This window comes from Trichosurus vulpecula, chromosome 6, assembly GCF_011100635.1.
Source record: "Trichosurus vulpecula isolate mTriVul1 chromosome 6, mTriVul1.pri, whole genome shotgun sequence".
Taxonomy (NCBI): Eukaryota; Metazoa; Chordata; class Mammalia; order Diprotodontia; family Phalangeridae; genus Trichosurus; species Trichosurus vulpecula.
In genome coordinates this window covers 51,247,593-51,267,628 of record NC_050578.1, presented here as the reverse complement: position 1 = coordinate 51,267,628, position 20,036 = coordinate 51,247,593, and the positions used below count along the sequence as shown (strand labels likewise).

Below are 20,036 nucleotides of genomic sequence, written 5' to 3'. Positions count from 1 at the left end.
CTATGCATGTTTCTATGCTAAGTCATCATCCACGCTAACGGCTTTAATTTACTTCTGGGAAATGATAGGATGGCATTTGAAGGGTCACTGTGAAGCTTTTTGTAGATCTGAGAAATCTGAGAGCTTGTAATGGGGTTGAAAGTGGGCCAAGGGCAGCAGAGCGGGTGACTATGTGGCTGAAAATAAAATATACTGACTTTTTTTTGATCAGCTATTTAACTAAAATTAAGAGTCATGTCTTGAAGAGTAAAATTCAGGAAAATGGTGGACTCCCTTTTGAAACGACCAAGCCTGGACAATAGGTGCAGTAGCTGGGCTACTTTGAACTCTCTGAGGTCTAGTTAATACAAAGCAAAAAGAGACCAAAGTGGTACTTTTATTAAGCAAATCTGATGTACTGAAGCAAATCTATTCTAGGCAGATTCCAAACTTTCTCCATTGATTGAAAAGACCGATCAATTCTCTCACAGGCTCTCCAAGACTGCTTACCCAACTTGTGGCCTTTCAAGGAGCGTGTGGCTTTACCTTTTGGAATGGTTTCCTCTCTGCCCAGGAAATCTGACTCCAGTCTAGCAACCTGAGAAGCAGTTTCCCACGTGAGTTTGAAGCAGATGATTATCTGTGTATTAATATGAGCAGGAGATTCTGCTATTTCTTGGCACAATTCGACTTGGAACTGATTTTCATACTCCTTTTTACTCTTTATTTCTCACTCTTCCTCCACCTAACATCTTTTTGGCCTGTCAATTTAATTTCACTACCTCTCTAGCAACAGAGAGCAAAGCAAAATTTAGTTCACCCTGAGAGCAATAACTAACATTCCATGGGTTCAAGAATAAACTGTACATACTTAAGGATATTCAGCTCTGAATGCAGCTTTCCTTTATGCTAATATAATTTTGCTCATGGCACATTCAGACATGCTCGATTAAACATTAGTTCACTGCTTCCTTCAACCTTTAGGGTGAAGAAAATTAAGGGGTTTACTGGAGTGGGATTTAGTACAACTTAATCCTGACCCTGGGCAGCCTCTCTATGGGAGCTCCATATTACACTAGGGTCTTTGCCAACCCAGCTCTTCCCTTCTCTGGCTGAGAACTGGGCTTTGTCTGCAGGAGGGATTATAGATTCAAAGTGTTTCCTCAATGTGTCACTGGAGGGTAGCTAGACCAGGGTACCCAGGCCTGATGAACCAGAGCTGAAAATGCAGAGGAAAGGCAGTATTCTTCCTAAATTAACTCGGTGATTTAAATTTTTTGTTTTTATTTTTTAATTGAACTTTTGATTTGATTGGTGCAGGGAGCTCTGAATAAACAATTCCCTCCACCAAAGCAGATTGGCACCTGCTGATCAGAGGCAGCTGGGTGCTCTCAAATGAGATATTTGTAAGATGCCTAGCACAGTGCCTGGCATAAAACAGGTGCTTAATAAATGCTTGTCTGTCTCCTTCCTTCCTTCCTTCCTTCCTTCCTTCCTTCCTCCTCCTTCCTTCCTTCCTTCCTTCCTTCCTTCCTTCCTTCCTTCCTTCCTTCCTTCCTTCCTTCCTGCCTTCCTTCCTTCCTGCCTTCCTTCCTGCCTGCCTGCCTTCCTGCCTGCCTGCCTGCCTGCCTGCCTTCCTGCCTTCCTTCCTTCCTTCCTTCCTTCCTTCCTTCCTTCCTTCCTCTCTCCCTTCCTGAAGTCAAATGATTTGCTTTGGGTCATAAGATGGTATATGGTAGAGACCAGACTTGAACCTAGATGGCCCCTGCCTTGCAGGAAATCAATTTAAATTAGGCAAGACAGTCAGTAGAGGCATAATTAGCATGGTGTCAAATACCTTCTAATTATGGACAGTCGTATTAATAAGTGGTCATTCCCATAGCTGCCTTTTTGGTATCCCCAGCCAGAGTGCCTGGCACATAGTAAGAGCTTAATAAAAATGCTTGTTGGCTGACTGTTCCTTCTGGTCTTTGCAAATTCCAACTTCCAACATATTTGGTCATTTAAGAGTAATTTCTTCATATCCATATTAAAAGACAGAGCCTCCTACATAATTCTCACAGCAAATGGGTGGCTATAATTTCCTGCAGGTGCACACTAAACAAACAGCTCATTTATTCTTTCCTAGAGTTTCCATGAGCCATTTTGCCACTTCTGAATTTTCAATGGCTAAGCCATATTTGACTTGCACTTGCTTCTTTTCAAACCAGGAACTTTCTAAGGAGGTAAAATCAGAATTAAAATCAGTGCCTCCTGTCTTGCTAACAAAAAAACCTCCCAAGCCCAAATTTGAACTTGGCAAAACATCACAGTCTTTTGAAATCCCAGTTTGTCATGATGCCTAGTGTTGGCACCTCCAGCATCTCTTCATAACACTTGACTAGGTTTTGAAGCTAGCAGTCTTCCAGCTGCCAAGGACTGACTTCAGTTCAGAAGAATTGGTATCTTACTTCTTTCAAATCAAGGCTGCCCAAATAACCAGTGCTAGGCAGGACACACACCTGCAGAGAAAGTGTAGACTACACCTTTTCAAAAGGCCCTTAGATACCATCTCATGAAAATTTCTGGTATACTTTAATACACTGGAGGTGGAGGCCTGGAAGGCTGGGCTCAGACCTGTAATCTTTCATTCACACTGGTTTGGCCCCCATCTCCCTCACCTTCAATAAACTCCAGTGGTTCCCTATTACCCAAAGGATCAAATATAAAGTCACCTGTCTGGCTTTCAAAGCTCTTTGCAACCTGGCTCCCTCCTGGCTTTCTGAGCATTCTTAAACCTTACTCCCCACCACACACTCTTTGATCTGCTGACACTGGCCTCTGATGTTCCTTGAACCCAACACCACTACCTCTTGGCTCTGGGCATTTTTACTAACTCTTCCCCATGCATGGCTTCCTCCAAAACTCAGCTAAATTACCCCCTTCTGCAAGAACTCTTTCCCAGTTCCCCCACAACCCTCACCCCCACCCCTGCTAATATCTCCCATTGATCTAGTCTACACCTTGTTTGTATATAGTTGTTTGCATGTTGTCTCCTCACATTAAAATGGTGAATTCTTTGAGAGCAGAGATTTTTTTTTGTTTGTTTTGCTTTTCTTTGTATTTGCTGTTTCTTTGTTTGTAAGTTAGGGCTGAGCACAGTGCCTGGAATATACTAGGTAGGTGCTTAATAAATGCTTGTTGACATGGAAGGCCATGGAATCCAACCTCTTTATTTTACAAATGAGGAAACTGAGGCCCACAGAGTTTAAGTGATTTATCCAAAGTAATCCAGATAAATATTAAGTGTAAGAGGAGGTATTTGAACCCAGGTATTTGATGCCAGAGCCAGTATTCCCTCCATTGCCTCATACTGTACCATCTAATAGCATTTATTAAGTATGGTCTCGTGCCTGGAACGGCCCTCAACAGTAGATGTTCAATAAATACTTATTCAGTTGAATTGCTGACCTGAGTTAAGTCAGGTAAATCTTCCCTATGCTTGCTCCTAGAGAAGAAAATGCCAGTGTAGAAAAACAAACAGGTAATGTAGGTGCAATTGCAAATAAGTAAATATTTTAGGGTTTTCTCCAGTTCTGGTAAATGACATTTTGAAATGTTCCTCAAACTGAATTTTGAATATTAATTGTAACCATGATAATAACAACAAAAATAAGATAATATGATTACTATAATGACTAGTTATAATAACCAATATTGGTTTAATATTGCTTTAAGGCCATGAGCGAGTTACAGGATTAGAGGTCTGTGCCTGCATGAGGTTTACAAAACATTTTATAGAAATCTCATATGACTTTCACAATAACCCAGTGAAATAGACTTTATAGACAAAGCATCCCCAGAGAAAACTAGGGCTGGGAAGCTATGTGATTTATTCAGTATCACAGAGACAGTAAAAGAGATGGGATTCAAACCCAGGTTTCCTGACTTCAAGTTAAGATTCCCTTATGCCACACTTGTGCCTAGGTAGATGTGTATAGCACTGTAAGATTTACAAAGAGCTTTTCCCATGGCAACAGCCCTTGGGGTAGATGGGATCATAAGAACATAGATCTGTGTCTGGAAGGAACCTTAGAGACCAGTGAGTCCACCTCTTCTCTGATTTTATAAATGAGGAAAAAAATGAGAAAAATATTAATTTTGTAATGAGGCCCAGAGAAGTTAATTAACTCACTCAAGGTCACATAATAAGTATATGAGGTGGGATTTGAACCCAGGTCTTCCTGGATGAAAGGAGGACCTCCCACTAAAATTCATTTAGGTTATGATGCTCAGCACACCTCCATTAGCATTTCTGTAACACGGCCAGTTAAGATTAATCATGGGGGCAGATGTGCATTTGCTTCTAACTGAAGAATGTAACAACAAAGCTTCCAACAGCCTGTGCCTCTGGGAAGAAGATATGTTTGTTTGAAATGGCCTCTGGCCAGAATTCCAGATATGAGTTACCCCTATTCACAATGCCTGCATCACTGGACTGTACGACTTGGATGAAGACATGAGTTAATGCCCATCTTCATTTCATAAAGTCTTCATTCTCAAATAGTTAATTTTATCCTAGTCTCCCTGTGAGAAAGCTCTGAATCTAGGATAAAGAACTTTCACCTTCAATCTGCCATTACTACAGCCACTTCATAAAAAAGGTGTCAGAGGCTTGTTGCAGAAGGATTCACTCTTCCCCAAGCCCTATATCTATTCCCTACGTTAAGGTCCATCTTCTTTTATGATGACTGAGGGAATACTTCTGCTCGGTCTTCTCTCAATAACTTACCTTGTGAATTCAGAAAGTAGGTAGAAAAGAAACTCACTGACGATTTTGATGCTCAACATTGAAAAAAAAGAATACTGGTTTCCTTTCTCCCTCCCAGTGGAAAAAGTGTAAGTAAAACCAATCTTGAACTTTTACATTCTTGTGAACCTTGGTAAGTATACTTACCAAAAGCCTATAGGGGGTGGAGAAGAAAATTCACAGGTATGGATCATTGTCCAGGGATTGACTTACCTCAGCCGTATGTTTTGCCACATTTCCCACAATGACAATAACTTTCCCTTTGAAATTCTGGAGCATGGTGGTGGAAGGGCCCTGGGAGAGCTCCCCTTCCGTGGTGAACGCAGAGTTGAAGGGAATACTGATGCTACCTGAAATGTGGCCTCGATTAAAACTGAGAATAGGGAAGGTCAAGGAAAATTCAGTGGTTTGAGTGCAGACAGGAGAACAATGGAAAAACCTTATTTTTAAAGAAGTATCAGAATAAACCCACAATCATAGTATTTATGGCACATCAGATTTAAGATTGGTACAGGAGAATACATTAATGATAACAATAATAACTAGCATTTATCTAGTGTGACCTAAACAGCAATGGAGAGGGACAATGCAGACTCCAGGAGGCTGTAGCTTATTTTCATTGATGAAGGAGCATGAGGAAATCATCAAAGAAAGGTATGATTGGGAAAGGAGGTGGGCTTACTGAGCAGTGAGAGAAAGGCTTGGGGAGCGGGGTCCTGTGGAGACGTACAGGCCAGTATTATTATGTTTCACCCAATGAAAATGTATGAATGGTTTGAAATCTTCGTTGATGGGGAAATATATCCAAACAGGTGATAATTATAATAAATTATATTAGCTGACATTTATAGTATTTAAGTTTTACAAAGTGTTTTACATTCATTATGTCATTTGACCTTAGATGAAAGTATGGTCTCTCAGGCTCAAGTCTCTCTTCACTCCAATTCACCCTCCATGTAGCTGCTAAAGTGATTTTTCTTTTTTATTGTCTTTTTAAAAATGACTGTATATTTTATTTTTCCCCAATTACATGTAAAAAGTATTTTTAACATTTGTTTTTAAAATTTTGAATTTCAAATTCCCTCCCTCCCTCCCTTCCCACTCTCCTCATTGAAAAGGCAAGCAATTTGATATAGGTGATACATGCGTAGTCATGCAAAATATATTTCCATATTATTCATGCTGCAAGAGAAAACAAGATGGCCAAAATAAAACCCAAGAAAAAGAAAGTAAAAAAAAAATTGCTTCATTCTGTATTCAGACACCATCAGTTCTTTCTCTAGGGATGGATAGCATTTTTTATCTTAAGTCCTTCAGTTGTCTTGGATCATTGTATTGCTGAGAACAGCTAAGTCATTCACAGCTGATCATCTTACAATGTTGCTGCTACTGTGTACAGTGTTCTTTAGGTTCTGCTCATTTCATTCTGCATCCATTCACATAAGTCTTTCTAGGTTTTTCTGAGAGTACCCTGCTCATCATAAAGTGATTTTTCTAAAGCACGTGTTTGACCACGTCATTATTACCTGTTACCTTCAGGATCAAATATAGAATCATCTGTTTGACATTCAAAGCTCTTCCTAACTTTCCAGTCTTCTTACATTTTATTACCCTCTATGTACCATATAACCCTATGTTGTTCTTGTAACATGACATTTCTTGTTTTTGCACCTTCTCAAACGGCCTCAGGCTTCTAAAGTTTTCCCTTCTCACTTGTCTTCTAGCTTCTCTGGCTTCCTTCAAATCTCAGCTCATATCCCACCTTCTGCTGAAGGCCTTTCTTGGTGCCCCCAGATGCTACTGCCTTCCCTTCTAGATTACTTTCCCCCTAATTTGTATGTACCTATTTATTTTACATGCTGTTTTCATCATTAGAATGGAGGCTCCTTGAGGGCAAGGATTGCTTCTGCCCCCTTTTGTGTACCCAAATTTAGCCCAGTGTCTGGTACATAGTAAAGAGTTTAATAAATGCTTGTGGACCTGACATATTCAGAAGCAAATAACTGACCAAAACACATGAAATGCCTTAGGGAACAATGTTTAGGGACTTCCTAAAGTTGTATAGAAATACCTGCTGTGGAAAAGCAGGTACTAAATGGTGCTTATGGGTCAGGGCTCTTAGAGAGTACCTCTGCCTGTCTAGATGGGGATGCCTCAATCTTTTCTCTGTTAGACTCTGCTGCCTCTTCCTCTTTTCAGCCATCTGCTCCTTGAAATGGGGGCAATGGCTGTTCTTTCTGGGATACAGTCATTGGAATTCTAGCACCTGTGTTTCTGTACCATCCATACCACCACAGTATTTCTCACTGAGCCCCTGAAATCTATAAAGTACAAAAAGAAGAATGCTGGAAACCTTCTGGGATTGTTTTCCAGGACACATCTTCATAGATATCAAATGTAATTATAATGACTCTTTCTTCTTTCCCTTAACTATGTATTCTTCCTGAAAACCTGAAAAGATGTTTGTGTATCCATGGAAGCCTTTCCTCCTTCCAAGCCAGACTCCTCTTCACCTGAGTTATTACAAAAGGCTTTTTTGTTTCTCCAGTGCCAATCTCTCTGAAAGCTTACACTTTTTTTTTTCCTTTCAAGCCATATCAAAGGCTTAACAATAAACCCATTCAAAAAACCCCTCGGTATCTCCCTTTCTCTTCCCTCAGCCAATCTGAATAAAGTCATTAGGATACTTATTCGAATATATTTAAAAGAGCCAGAACACTTAGGCAAGTTTTTCAAAGAATAAAGCCAAAGGAAGGGGAGGTCCTTAGGAACATCTCATTTGGTCACTTGGCCAAATGGAGACAGAGAAAATTGCCAATGATTGTTCTTGACCTGATGGTTACCTTGCTGCCTTCCACTGTTTCCTGGGCCATGTTTCTTTCTGTGTGTGTGTGTGTGGGGGGGGTGCAGTCTAAATCTGTGGCTACTTTCCCTTGCAATAGTTGTGATGACTGATCATTTCCTATTCTTAATTTTTTTTTAAGGAGGAGGGAAGAAAAGCATGGGCTATTTTCATGAGGAAAAGCATCACAAAACTCCAGGAAATATAAGAGGGAGATAGGAGTGACTCCGACATCCTGGTGGTCATTGCTTAGTCAACCTAATTTGGAAGAGGCTAAGAATTAATGATGACTGATACATCCCCCTCCTTGGATTTCATCAGCACAGGGAGTTTAAAGGTTTGAACACACTCAACATGCAAAAAATGGTAGTTTCCATGAACAACAGCCCTGAGCACATAATTGCTTTGACAATACTTTCACTTTTGGTAAATAAGTACCTTAAAATCAAAGTTTCCCACACCACAAATTAAGAACCTGACAACCTGAATAAATCCAGAGAATTTATCTTTATTTGCCAGTCCTAAATCAGGTTGGCAGAAACAGCTCCTGCATTTGTTAAACAGCACTTTACAACTAATAACATTTTCTTTTTCTTAGTGTTTTAATAGCAAAGCAATAATATAAATCAGTTACACTCAAGGCTCATTGAAGGTTAGGTCATAGGAATCCTATTTTTTAAAAAGCAACTTGGATTAAACATATGAAGGACCACAAAGTGTGTGATATCCTGAAACAAAATGTAATTATTTATTAAAGTTTATTCCTGCCTACCACACATACTATGGACAGTACCTGGGAGACTGAAAATTTAGTATTTCAATTCTAGTAGCAAAGGCAATTAAAAAAAGCAAATTGGAAGCATTTTGATTTATAATGCTCATTCACACTCTTTGTTCTAGCCCTAACCAGCACATTTGGGAATCACTGGACATCTGGATGGGTTTCAGAAAAGTCAAGGTTCTGCTCTTGTGAATTCAAACGTGGGTGTGTGCATTTTCATACCTGTTTATGCCTTCTTCAGGCAAAAGTGTCCTTCAGTCACAAACAATCTGAACTTGTAATCTTGCTTAAGTTTTCTATGGTTTTGTCCTTTGGTTTGAGGTACAAATACATTTCCAGTATGAATAATGGAATGTTTAATAAAATAAGACTACAGTCAGAATGTAACTGATTGAGGATAGGTGGCCCATAATAAAACTCAAAAAAAGGCCAAACCTTTTAAACACGTTTAGTTAATTTAATATCTTCCTCTGAACCTTCCCAAGTTTAGTTAAGGGAGGAAACACACACAAAAGCCGGGGAAAAATGGTGTCTTCCATGATTTCCACTGTATCCCAAACAAAAAGTATTAGAAATAATCCAAGAATACCTACTTTTCTTAAGAAACTTCCAATCCAAATAAGTTTGGTTAAGCATGAAACCTTATGAATGGGCATCTTGGAATCCTTCATTCTTAACTGCAATATTGCCAAATAGGGCAGGAAGAAAGGGGGTGTCCTAGTTGCACATTTGTGCCTTTATAATGGTCATAATTTTTTGTTTAATCAAGCTAGACAATGCATAAAACAGATTATTCAAGGAACTGATTTTCCCTGGTCATTACTGGAGCTTCACCACCTCCAATCCAAAATCTTAGGGGCAAAGGAAGGGAAAAACATGTAACATGAAGTGGACATTTTTTATTCTCATTTTCATAATTTTTATGACTATTGAAGATATTTCTTTTATCAACTTCCTAGATCTTCCCATTACACATATTAAAAAATTAAGCCTCTGAAAAATGAGCCCATCATAAAATGTTGCAATTTTTGTCTGGATAGGGCAGGGTAGTAATGGATATACGAAGGCCTTCAAAATCCTCTGACCCAAGCTAACTGTGCTCAGTCCTGCAATGAATCTGGCAAAGAGACCAAGTTGTTTAATTATATTCTGAGATAAGCACTTTTTCTTTGCCCTAGGGACTCTGGGTTTCATTCTAGTGGACTTTAATGGAAAAGACAAGTAGGCACATGTCCTGCATGTTAAGCTAAGTTTAGAGATGAACACACCACTATACATATTTTTGGATTAGGACTGTCACCTTATTGCTTTCTTTGTAGTTTAGACAGATACCTTAATTCTATGAATTGAAGGTTTAAGAATCTGGCCACATTACTGCTTGTTTTTAAAAAAAAGCAGTTATTAGTCGTAGAATAAGTCAGACATCAACACATTCAGAGATGTTCTTGAATGAGGTGTTTCACCATTAGATACTAGGCTGCTTTAGCAACATTCCAGTGCTAAGAAAGTGTTGGCATAGAGATTAGTTAATCAGTTACTCAGTAAACATTTGTTAAGTGACTTGCCCAGGGTCACACAGCTAGTATGTGTCTGAGGTCAGATTTGAACTCACAGAGATGGGCCTTCCTGACTTTAGGTCCCATACTCTATTTACTGTGCCATCTAGCTGCCCTGTATCTGACTCTCTGTGATCCCATTTGGGGTTTTCTTGGCAAAGATACTGGAGTGGTTTGCCATTTTCTTCTCCAGCTCATTTTACAGACAAGGAAACTGAGGCACACTGGGTTAAATGACTTTCCCAGAGTCACACAGTTAGTAAGTGTCTGAAGCCAAATTTGAACTCAGGAAGACGAGTCTCCCTGATTCCACGCCCAGCACTCTATCCATGGCTCCACTCAGCCACCCTAGACACATGTGCAAGCATCATGCTAAGCACAAAGAATATCCCCCCCCCAAAAAAAGGAGGTGCAAGACAGTCCCTGCCCTAGAGAAGTTCACTCATCCAATCTGCAAACCCCTTTACCACCAGAGAGATGCTGACTGACGTTCATGGGCCACAAGGAGAGTTATATGGCCCCAAAATACCCCTGGTTGCCAATTTTACTGTCATCACGTGACAGTACATCTTGTTTTCAATGAGGTTGTACTAAGAATAATGTTTGCTGTGGGGTGATGCACTTCATTCTCTAGAAAATCAATGGGCAGGACCCTGTGGTATCACAGATCTAGAGATGGAAGGGATGTCTACTGAGGCAAAGCACCTCATTTAACAGATGAGGAGCTGAGGCCCAGAGGAGTCAAGTGACTTGCCTAGGGTCACACAGCTTACAAACACCTGAACACAGGTCTTCCTGACTCCAAGTCCAGTGTCCTATACTGCCTTTCATCTAGTATAACTCACGAAACCTCTATGATAAACACCTCCAGGGTTTTACCTGAAGGAGAGCCTATTACTTCCCAAGGCAGTCCATTCTATCACTTGTGATTTGTAGGAATTTTTTTTTTTTACATCAAGCCAAAACCTACCTCTCTGTAACTTCTATCCATTGTCCTTGCATTGGAATTTTGCTACAGCAGCATCATACCAAATGGTGGAACACCCCACTCAAGGGCATCTGTGCACGTCTAACTCATTGCACAACCTTATAACTGCTTTTCTTTTGACAAGTATTTGAAAATACTTGAAAGCACTGTCAAGGCTCTCCCTGGCCCCAATTATCTCTTCTCTGGTTTAAACAATGCTTCAAGTGATCATGGTAGGATCTTGGGGACTTTTACCACTGTTTACTCTCGTCTAGTGGGACCCAGAACTGAATACAACACTCCAGATGTGGACTGACTGGGACAGAGTACAAGGGAAGAAGGAATTCTAACCCCATCCTTCTAAAGCCATGACTCTTAATCCTGCCTAAGACTGCATTAGCTTTATTTACTCACTTCACTTCTCTCTCTCTGTGTCTCTGTCTGTCTGTCTCTCTGTCTGTGATGCCAAATCACATTAATGACTCAAATCCAGCTTTCCAACCATCCACTAACCCCCCCAGGCCTTTTTCAGACTAACTGGAGTCTGGTCATGCTGTTCCCATCTTGTTCTGGTGAAACTGACAGAATCCAAGTGTATGCCAACACACATCCCCCTATTGAATTTCATCTTACTAGGTTTGGCCCCATGTTCTAACTCATCATGGTCTTTTTGGTGGGGTAATTTGATAGAGTGCTGGGCCTAGAGTAAGGAAGATCTGAGTTCAGATCTGCCCTCAGATACTTACCAGTTGTGTGACCCTGGGCAAGTCACTTAACTTCTTTTTGCCTCGGTATCCTCCAATGTAAAATGATGAAAATAATAGCGCCTACCTTGCAGTTTTTGTGAGGACCAAATGAGATAATATTTGTAAGAAGTCCTTAGCACATGTATGTGCTATGTAAATACTTATTCTCTTTGCCTTCCCTTGCATCTTTTCATCTCATTTGCTAGCTATCCCTGCTAGATTTGAGTCATCCGCAAACTTGATAAGCATGTCACCTGTGCTTTTATCCCTGGGGCATTCAGAAAACTCCTTCAGAGATCTTCCACATAGATATTTAAGGTGAACTTCAAAGTAGCTCTAGACACTTGATGGACACCTTGATTTCCAGACTCTTTGGGTCAATATTAGATAAGGTTTCAATTCCAAATTCAACCTGACACCACTCCAACCAAAAGTCAGTCAGCCAGGTAGCATTTATTAAGCACCTACTATGCATCAAGACTGTGCTAGCCAGTGGAGATACAAAGACCAAAGAAGGTGCCTGCCCTCAAGGGGCTCAGACTCTGAGGCAGGAGACAACACACAAAACAACTCAGCACAAGCAATATATACTATGAAGTTTTGAAAAATGGGCATGGAAGAAATCTGGCCTTATTTACCTCTAATGATTTTACAAGGTTAGGTCCTTCGGATCATTTCTGATGGTTACAGACCAAAGTAAGAATAACCATGTTTAGGACTAAGGATGTAGAACATTAGGTCTGACTTGAGACTGAGTCTCCACCAAAGGGTTTCTGTTTAGAGACTGGATCAACATTTGTATCAATCAGAGCACACAAAACATAAATTCCAGGAAATTCCAACTGCTAAATATTTAGAACTACTGAAGAATACAACTCCTTAAAGCCTAAATCACCTTTTCACAGATGAAGGCCCAGGACAGAATTCTGCCATACATCCAAGCATTGAGAGGGTTGGGGGAGGGGAGGAGTGGCCAAGGGGGCAGGGGGAAGGGAGCAGGATATGGACAAAGGAAAGCTACCAGAATAATACAGTGTTATGAAAACCTAGGTAGAAGAGAGTATTCAGGAAATGAGGGTAGTCAAGAGTTTCGTCAGGGAGATCAAGAAAGATGAAAAGGTCATTGGATCTGGCAGTTAATTGGAGTGCTGGGGCCCAAAACCAAACCACAAGAGGTAAAGGAAGGAGAGGAAAGAAAATGGTAGCAGTTAGTGTAATGGGCTTCTCTTTGAAAACCTCTTCTGATGAGTAACCTACTATCCATGAGGCCCTTTTGTACAGCTGCAATTTTCACTTAATTTTTCTTTTTTTTTAATTCTAAATTTAAGATTAAATTTTTTTTTTAAATTCACTTAAACCAAGTCTGCCATTGAGACGGCAGGGAAGATACTTTTAGGGGCAGCAAGGACTTTCCATTTAATGTAGAAGTCACCTATTAAAGCTACCTTGTTCAACTCAATACATGCTTACATATAGTATGTTATGACAAGAAGCTAGGAGGGATAATTAATATACTGATGACAGGATCAGATTTCAAAAGGACTGGCTGCATTCAATATGACAAAGTTTACTAAAAAAAACGTAAAATCCTATACTTTGGTTTTTAAAAAATCAACTGCATGCATATAGCGAGAGAGAGGTAATTGGAAAATAGTTCATGTGAAGACTTGGGATTTTCAACGGACTGGGAAATCTATAAGAATCAACACTTTGACACAGCAGCTGAAAAGCTAATGTGATCTTTGCCTAGGTTAACAGATACATCATGCCCCAAACAAGGGAGGCAGTAAGTCCCATGGGAAGTCTCACCCTTGGTTGGACTATATCTGTTGTTTTGTGTCCGGTTTTGGGTGCCATGTTTTAGAAGGGATATACTGACGAGATGGTGCTCATTCACAGAAGGACAACCAGCCACTTAGGGGAAAATAAGAGTCTGTGGAGGTAGAGTCACTTATACTTTGTAACTGATGAAGATCAGTCAAAACCAAGGGGTACATTTATCTTAGAGAAGAGGAAATGTTGGGGAAGATGTAACAGCTATCCTCAAGCGTCTTAAAGGCTGCCATATGGAAGATATTGTTATTCTATGGGGCCCCTCCCATAGAAGGTAGAAATATTTTGAAGAAATTCCTAATAATTAGAGTGGTATAAGAGTAGAATGGACTGCCTCATGGGGAAGTGAGCGCTCCCATCACTGAGGATTTCAAGCAGAGGAGTGACTGGGAAGGTTACATAAAGGATTCTTGTCAAAGGTATTATAGAAAAGGTTCATCTACCTCAGAATAAGAGATGAACTAGATGACCTCAAAGGTTTTTTAGTTTTATTGCATATAATTTTGCAATAGGTCCAAATTCAGTGGTACGCTGGATAAATGTTTAACAACTGGCTCTCCAAAAAAAATACACCTTTTAAAATTTAATATGTGTTATTAACTTTTTAAAGCACTTTCAGTCAAGACAATCTACAAAGCAATAAACTAAATCCTCATTTGTAGCGATTTCTAAGGTGTAAATGTTTACACAGAAAATTTAACAACTGGCTCTTGTGAATTGGTTCAAGCTGGCTCCAGCTCACCTCTAGCTTCAATTCACATGACTTGTACACTGTGCTGTCAGAAAAGGGGAGATCAAAGATGATTTTAAAGCTTTGAATCTAGGTGACTATTTACAATAGTTTCAATTATTTTATAGAGGCAGATTAAAATGACAACAGGAAGGTAGAAAAGCATTATAGTATAATAGGGTGTTGGATTTGGCATCAGAAAATATGAGTTTTGGTGCTGGGTCTGTCTCTTCTAGCTCTAAATTTATGGACTTGTTTTTAAAACATTCCATTTATAAAAAAGCTAAAGGACTGGCTTACTTATATAAATATGGGAAAGTTACGATAGACAAAGTTTTCCTATTTAAATGATCAGTAAAAGAAAAGGAAAACAATGAAAATGATACAGGAAGAACATGAAATATTTGGGACAATGCAAAGGAGCACAATTCAAAATCAATTTACTTTGGGGAGAGTGATGATTCTACTCTAAAGAAAATAGAAATTTTGGCATAAGTTAGGTGGAATTATTTCAAGATCAAATATACAGCCACATCTTATCAAATAACTTGGAAAAAGACTACAAATCCCAAAGTTTAATTATGATTACATGGATTTACTTTGGCAATGACCAAGAGTTAGTCTATGAAGATTTATGGGAGAACATGTTTTTAAAAAAAAATACAAGAATTTTAAAGAATTTTACTTAGAATGCAACAGAATAGAAGTATTTAGATAATACTGGGGAAGTCTTAAAACAAAGGGTCTTAAATGGATTAAAATCTTTATAATTAACTCAGTTTGTAGATGAAGAGACAAACCTTTCAATTCTGCCCCTAAAACATGCTAAAAAGGAGATAAGTCAAAAAACAAGACACTGCGTTTTGACTGGCTCTGTCTATACAAAGTCAAAACACTGGCTGATTTGACCAATTCAGTGAATAAAAATCAGCCCCAACTATCATTTCACCAGTTAATTGACTCCAGGCAGAAAGTGCAATAGCTTTGAGGGCTCAGAGATCATTTCAAGAGTTACAGGCAATTTTGAAGTACTTAAATTGACTCTATAAAAACTGAACTTTAAATATAATTTTAGCAGTGATATTAGAGTACTCCTAGATAGGCTGCCCTGTCCTTAATATTAGATTCTATTCTTAACCAACCCCCTCCAATCACTATAACTATGGAGGCCCAAAGTGGTTACCAAATGTAGTGGTTTCCTATCTCCTAGAAAAGATAATACTTTTGTCAAAGGAAAGGGAAAACTATCCATTCAACACACATTATTAATTAGTCATATTATTAATTAAATTAATTATAAATATTTATTATTAACCCTATTATTGTTGAGTCATTTTTCAGTCACATCTGACTCTTTATAATTCCATTTGGGGTTTTCTTGGTAGAGATACTAGAGTGGTTTGTCATCTCTTTCTCCAGCTCACTTTACAGATGAGAAACTGAGGCAAACAGAGTTAAGTGACTTGCCTAGTATCAGATAGCTAGTAAGTATCTGAGGCCAGATTTGAACTCAGGAAGAAGAGTCTTCCTGATTCCAGGCCCAGCCCTCTATCCGCTGTGCCACCTAGATGCCCCTACATACATAGATATATAGACATGGCAACTGATTGGGGAAGTTACAAGGTTGAGTGACTGGGAAGATGGTGTTGTTTTCAACAGAAATAGGGAAGTCTGGGCTAAGGGAGAAGATAAGTTTTGTTTTGGATGGACTGAATTTAGGATGCTAATGGGACATTCCATTCAAACCGGAGATGTTCAATAGATCATGAGGGACTGGATCTCAGAAGGAGAATTAGATTGGGTCTGATTATATAGATTTGAGAGTCATTTGGAGAGAAATGGGAATTGAATTTGTGGAAAATGTGAGATAACCCTCTCTCCCCCCCAAAGAAGGTATGAGAGAAGATAATTTTGAATGATGGAGCCTTTAACTTGAGAAGTTAGGTCTTCCCAGGCTTTCTCACTTAGACAGCACCTGCTACAGAATAGCTATTTTTTTTTAAGAATCCAAAGCCACATATATTAGAAAGAAAGAAAGAATTTCCAAATTTGGTTAAATTTATAATTTCAACGCAGATGTTCCTCAAAAGACTTTTCAGTAAGTTTGAGTATATTCTGATGCTCTAAGTTCTTCTCGAATCCAAACTATACTTTCCTCTATTGTCAACTGATACTTTAACAAGTAGATCAAGAATAAAACAATACTGACAAGGCCACAATGAGGTTTGTCTATTGTATTGTATTATATGTGTTGTGTTGTGTTGTATTGTACTGTATTGCATTGCATTGTATTGTACTGTATTATAGATATTTTGGGTAAGTGTGAATCCAGAAGATGGTCTCATTTATAGTCAAGCCAGGATAATATTACATAGTAGTAGTAAGTAATACTCCAGGCTGCTAGGTGGTGCAGTTTACCTCAGTTTCTTCATCTGTAAAATGAGCTGCAGAAGGAACTGGCAAACCACTCCAGCATCTCTGCCAAGAAAACCCCAAATGGGGTCACAAAGAGTCTGAAGCAAACTATACTCTAAGCATCATTAATGAATATAATTGAGTTAATGCATGTGCTTAGATAAATGAGCGGTTTGTTTTACTGTAATCAATTTTGCCTTTCTGGGTCAGTATTGTGGTGACTGTTCTTTCTAAGAACGGTCTTTCCTGAAGAAACAAGGTTACACGTTTAACTAAATTTGGAAATACTTACCTTCTCTCTAGTTGCTGTTGTTTTTTTTGTTTTTGAAGAGGACCAATGCCAACACAAGGGTGACATCTTGACTTTGGTGTTAACTGGATTTAAGTGAGGCAGTGCTGTGCAAAGTCATAAAGTCATTAGCCTCTGTCCCCCAGAGGTATAGACATAAGTCATAAGACATGAGGCAAGACATAAGTCAAGACAACTGGCGAGGATGCAGTAGGTGATCTTGGCCTTTCTAAATTAAGGTCTATCCCAGGCCTCAGTTTGTCTGAGGCAATGCCCATTCAATGACTAAGGACTAGGTAAGAATAGAGACAAAAGATGGCCTAATTTACCATCCCAAAAATGTCAGTTGGGGAGGGTGTATTGGCAACCAAAAATGGGCTCCTTAGCACTTAGTCAACAAGTGCCCTTGACTAGTTTGGCTTTTTCCCCTGAACTGAATGCTGTTTGTATGTTGGACTGGAGTAAGCTTGTCGGCCCCTTCACCTTGCTTCCCTTGCTTAAGCTGATGGAAAGAACCTGTGCTTTCCCGGTCAACCCCTTCACCTTGCTTAAGCAGATTGAAAGAACCTGTGCTTTCCCCGGCGCACCTTACACCCCTCCGCAGAAGCTGGATGGTTAAAAGCACCTCCCGTTGGAGCCAGAGGCTGCTACAGCCACAGCCACAGCCACAGCCACAGCCACAGCCACAGCCACAGCCACAGCCACAGCCATAGCCGAAGCAGGAGCTGCCAGTAGCAGAGCTGACCTACGGGAGGAAGCTGAACAAAGACTTCAGGCCAGTGGGTAATCTTTTTACCATAGAGGGGGAAGCATGATTTTGCTTTACGCAATCATGCTTCTCTGTAGCCTCCTGGTTACTCTTGTAAGGCGTACTTATTGGGCCTGGAAACTTTTCATTAATATGTCAAAATGGGGATGCTGGTTCATGGGTTGGTTACTGTGGAGCCTAAATATATGTTTTGATTCTTCTGCCTTCTACTTTGAGAGTTTCTTATATCCGGCGGTTCCGAACCTTTCAGACATGTTTATGATCCTCTTTGAGATTATAAACTCTGCCCTTCTAATACAGAGGGGAAGACCTCAAAGTTGGATTTCTAACAAAGTTGGATTCCAATGACATGCTCTATCTGGGAGGCACCTTTGGCTATGAAGCCAGAACATGGCCTAGGAATACCTAATGTAATTCTCAAATTAAAGACTGTTTCAAAATAACTTTTTAGGGGTGAATGCTTCCATGATTTAATTCATATAGCAAGCTGCCAGTGAAGAAACTGTCTACTACGCCATGCACTAACAATCTCAAAGCAACAGAGCAACCAGAAAACATTTTACTACAATATTCACAGCCTCATTTCCCATCAGAATATACAGTTTAACAGTTAAACTTAATCTGAGATGAGAGAGCTTCTGAAATCTCAACTACAAGAAACCAAATGATAGAGAACTTGGAATCTTGCAGCACGACAGAAACCCATGAAAAAAATGAATAAAAGCTGAAAAGGAAAGGCAGGATGTCCATGACTTCAGATGCTACCATAAGAGGATGTTACCATAATAGTTACCATAATAATAGCTAGCCTTTATACAGCACCTACTGTGTGCCAGGCACTCTGCTAGGTGCTTTACAAATATTATCTCATTCAATCCTCACAACAATTCTGACAGATAGGCAGGTACTAGTATTATCCACATTTTACAGTCAGTCAAAGGGCTGAACTAGAGGGCCACATGTGGCCTCGAGGACACAGTTTCTGGCCCACCCCTTCTCTAAACATTGATTACATGAGCTCTGGGTCAGAGCAGGCTAGCAACCTATGTGGGCTATTAACCAATGTCAAAACACTGTGGGACTGTGGGAAGAAACCCACATCTCACCTTGTGTCAATCTCGATTTAAGATGATTCCCCCTCAAAAAAATAACATTTATCAGACTTGAACTACTTGTGGAAGAAATATAGTAAAAAGAGACAGAAAAGATTAAGACAGTTGAAATAATGCATAGCTTAAGGGAAGAAGCACATCCAAAAATCCATAATAAGTTACCCACCCCCACTTAATTAAAGAGCAGTGACTCACCAGCAATCTCAGCTTTCTACACCTCAGAACAGGACAAGACTAATTTGCTTCCCGCATGTCTATAAGCCCAGGGAAGGGCTGCTCCCTCTGAGTAAATAGAAGTTGTTCCAAGAGTCTGACTTAGTAAGCTTTAATAACTTAAAACTTCACTAAGACTTCTGAAACACCTCATGTAGGAACCAGAGTTCAGTCTAGGGCAGTCAAGCTTCAATGCATGTCTAGCAATGTAGAGGTCAGAGCTGAGGAGTGGGGAGAGAAAGCATTTTGGCTTGGACAAATTGAATGAGGATCACAGGGCTTGGAGCTTGCGGGGGTCTTAGGCAAAACCCTGAGGTGGATCTGTTGAAGTTTAGGGGTGTTGGGACCCTGAAATAGTGACATTTCCCGAATGAATTCAACCCAAGCCTTCTTTCAGCCAAAGAAAAACAAGGTTTATTATAGATCCGCCATATTGGCCATACTCTTAAGAAATCTGATCATTTGTATCGTTAATGTAAGCAGGCCAGAATGAATCTGAGCACCTTAATGGAGGTAGAGAGGGATCTTATATACAGAAAGACTGTGAGAAGGATCTAGGGTTGACCAAGTAGGCTGGGGTGACTGTGAGGTAACAGAGAAATGTCAGTGACTAGGACCATGTGACCAAGGGAAAATAAGGTCTATGTAGGATCAAGGGGGGAAGTCTAGGGTGGGGCCTGGTGCAGACAAGGAAAGGCCAGTTGACTGGGCATGCCTCAAGCAAACTCCAGATCAAGTGGGAAGATTCAAGGAGAGTTCCAGGGGGTTTCCAGAACCTGAACCCATCAGATCGATGCCTATCTTCCCTCCTCAAGCCTCCTCTTCTACTCCACTAAGTATTCTTATTCTCTTTTTTCCCTTTTAATCAAAGGATCACTGATTTAAAGGCAGAAGGGTCTCATAGGCCATCTGATCTGACTCCTTTCATTTTATACTTGAGGAAACTGAAGCACAGGACACATTAAGTGACTTGTCCAGGGTCACACAGATGGGAAGTGTTTGAGGTGGGCTTTGA

At 39.9% G+C, this 20,036-nt stretch overlaps 1 protein-coding gene across 1 annotated transcript in view; it reads right to left on the bottom strand.

Moving 5' to 3' along the window:
• Positions 1-20,036, bottom strand: part of TBCK (TBC1 domain containing kinase) — a 267,622-nt gene that overhangs the window by 15,552 nt on the left and 232,034 nt on the right. The window contains exon 25 of the mRNA XM_036764745.1: positions 4,982-5,141. Coding sequence (XP_036620640.1) covers positions 4,982-5,141 — 160 coding nt within the window. The remainder of the gene's footprint in view (positions 1-4,981; positions 5,142-20,036) is intronic.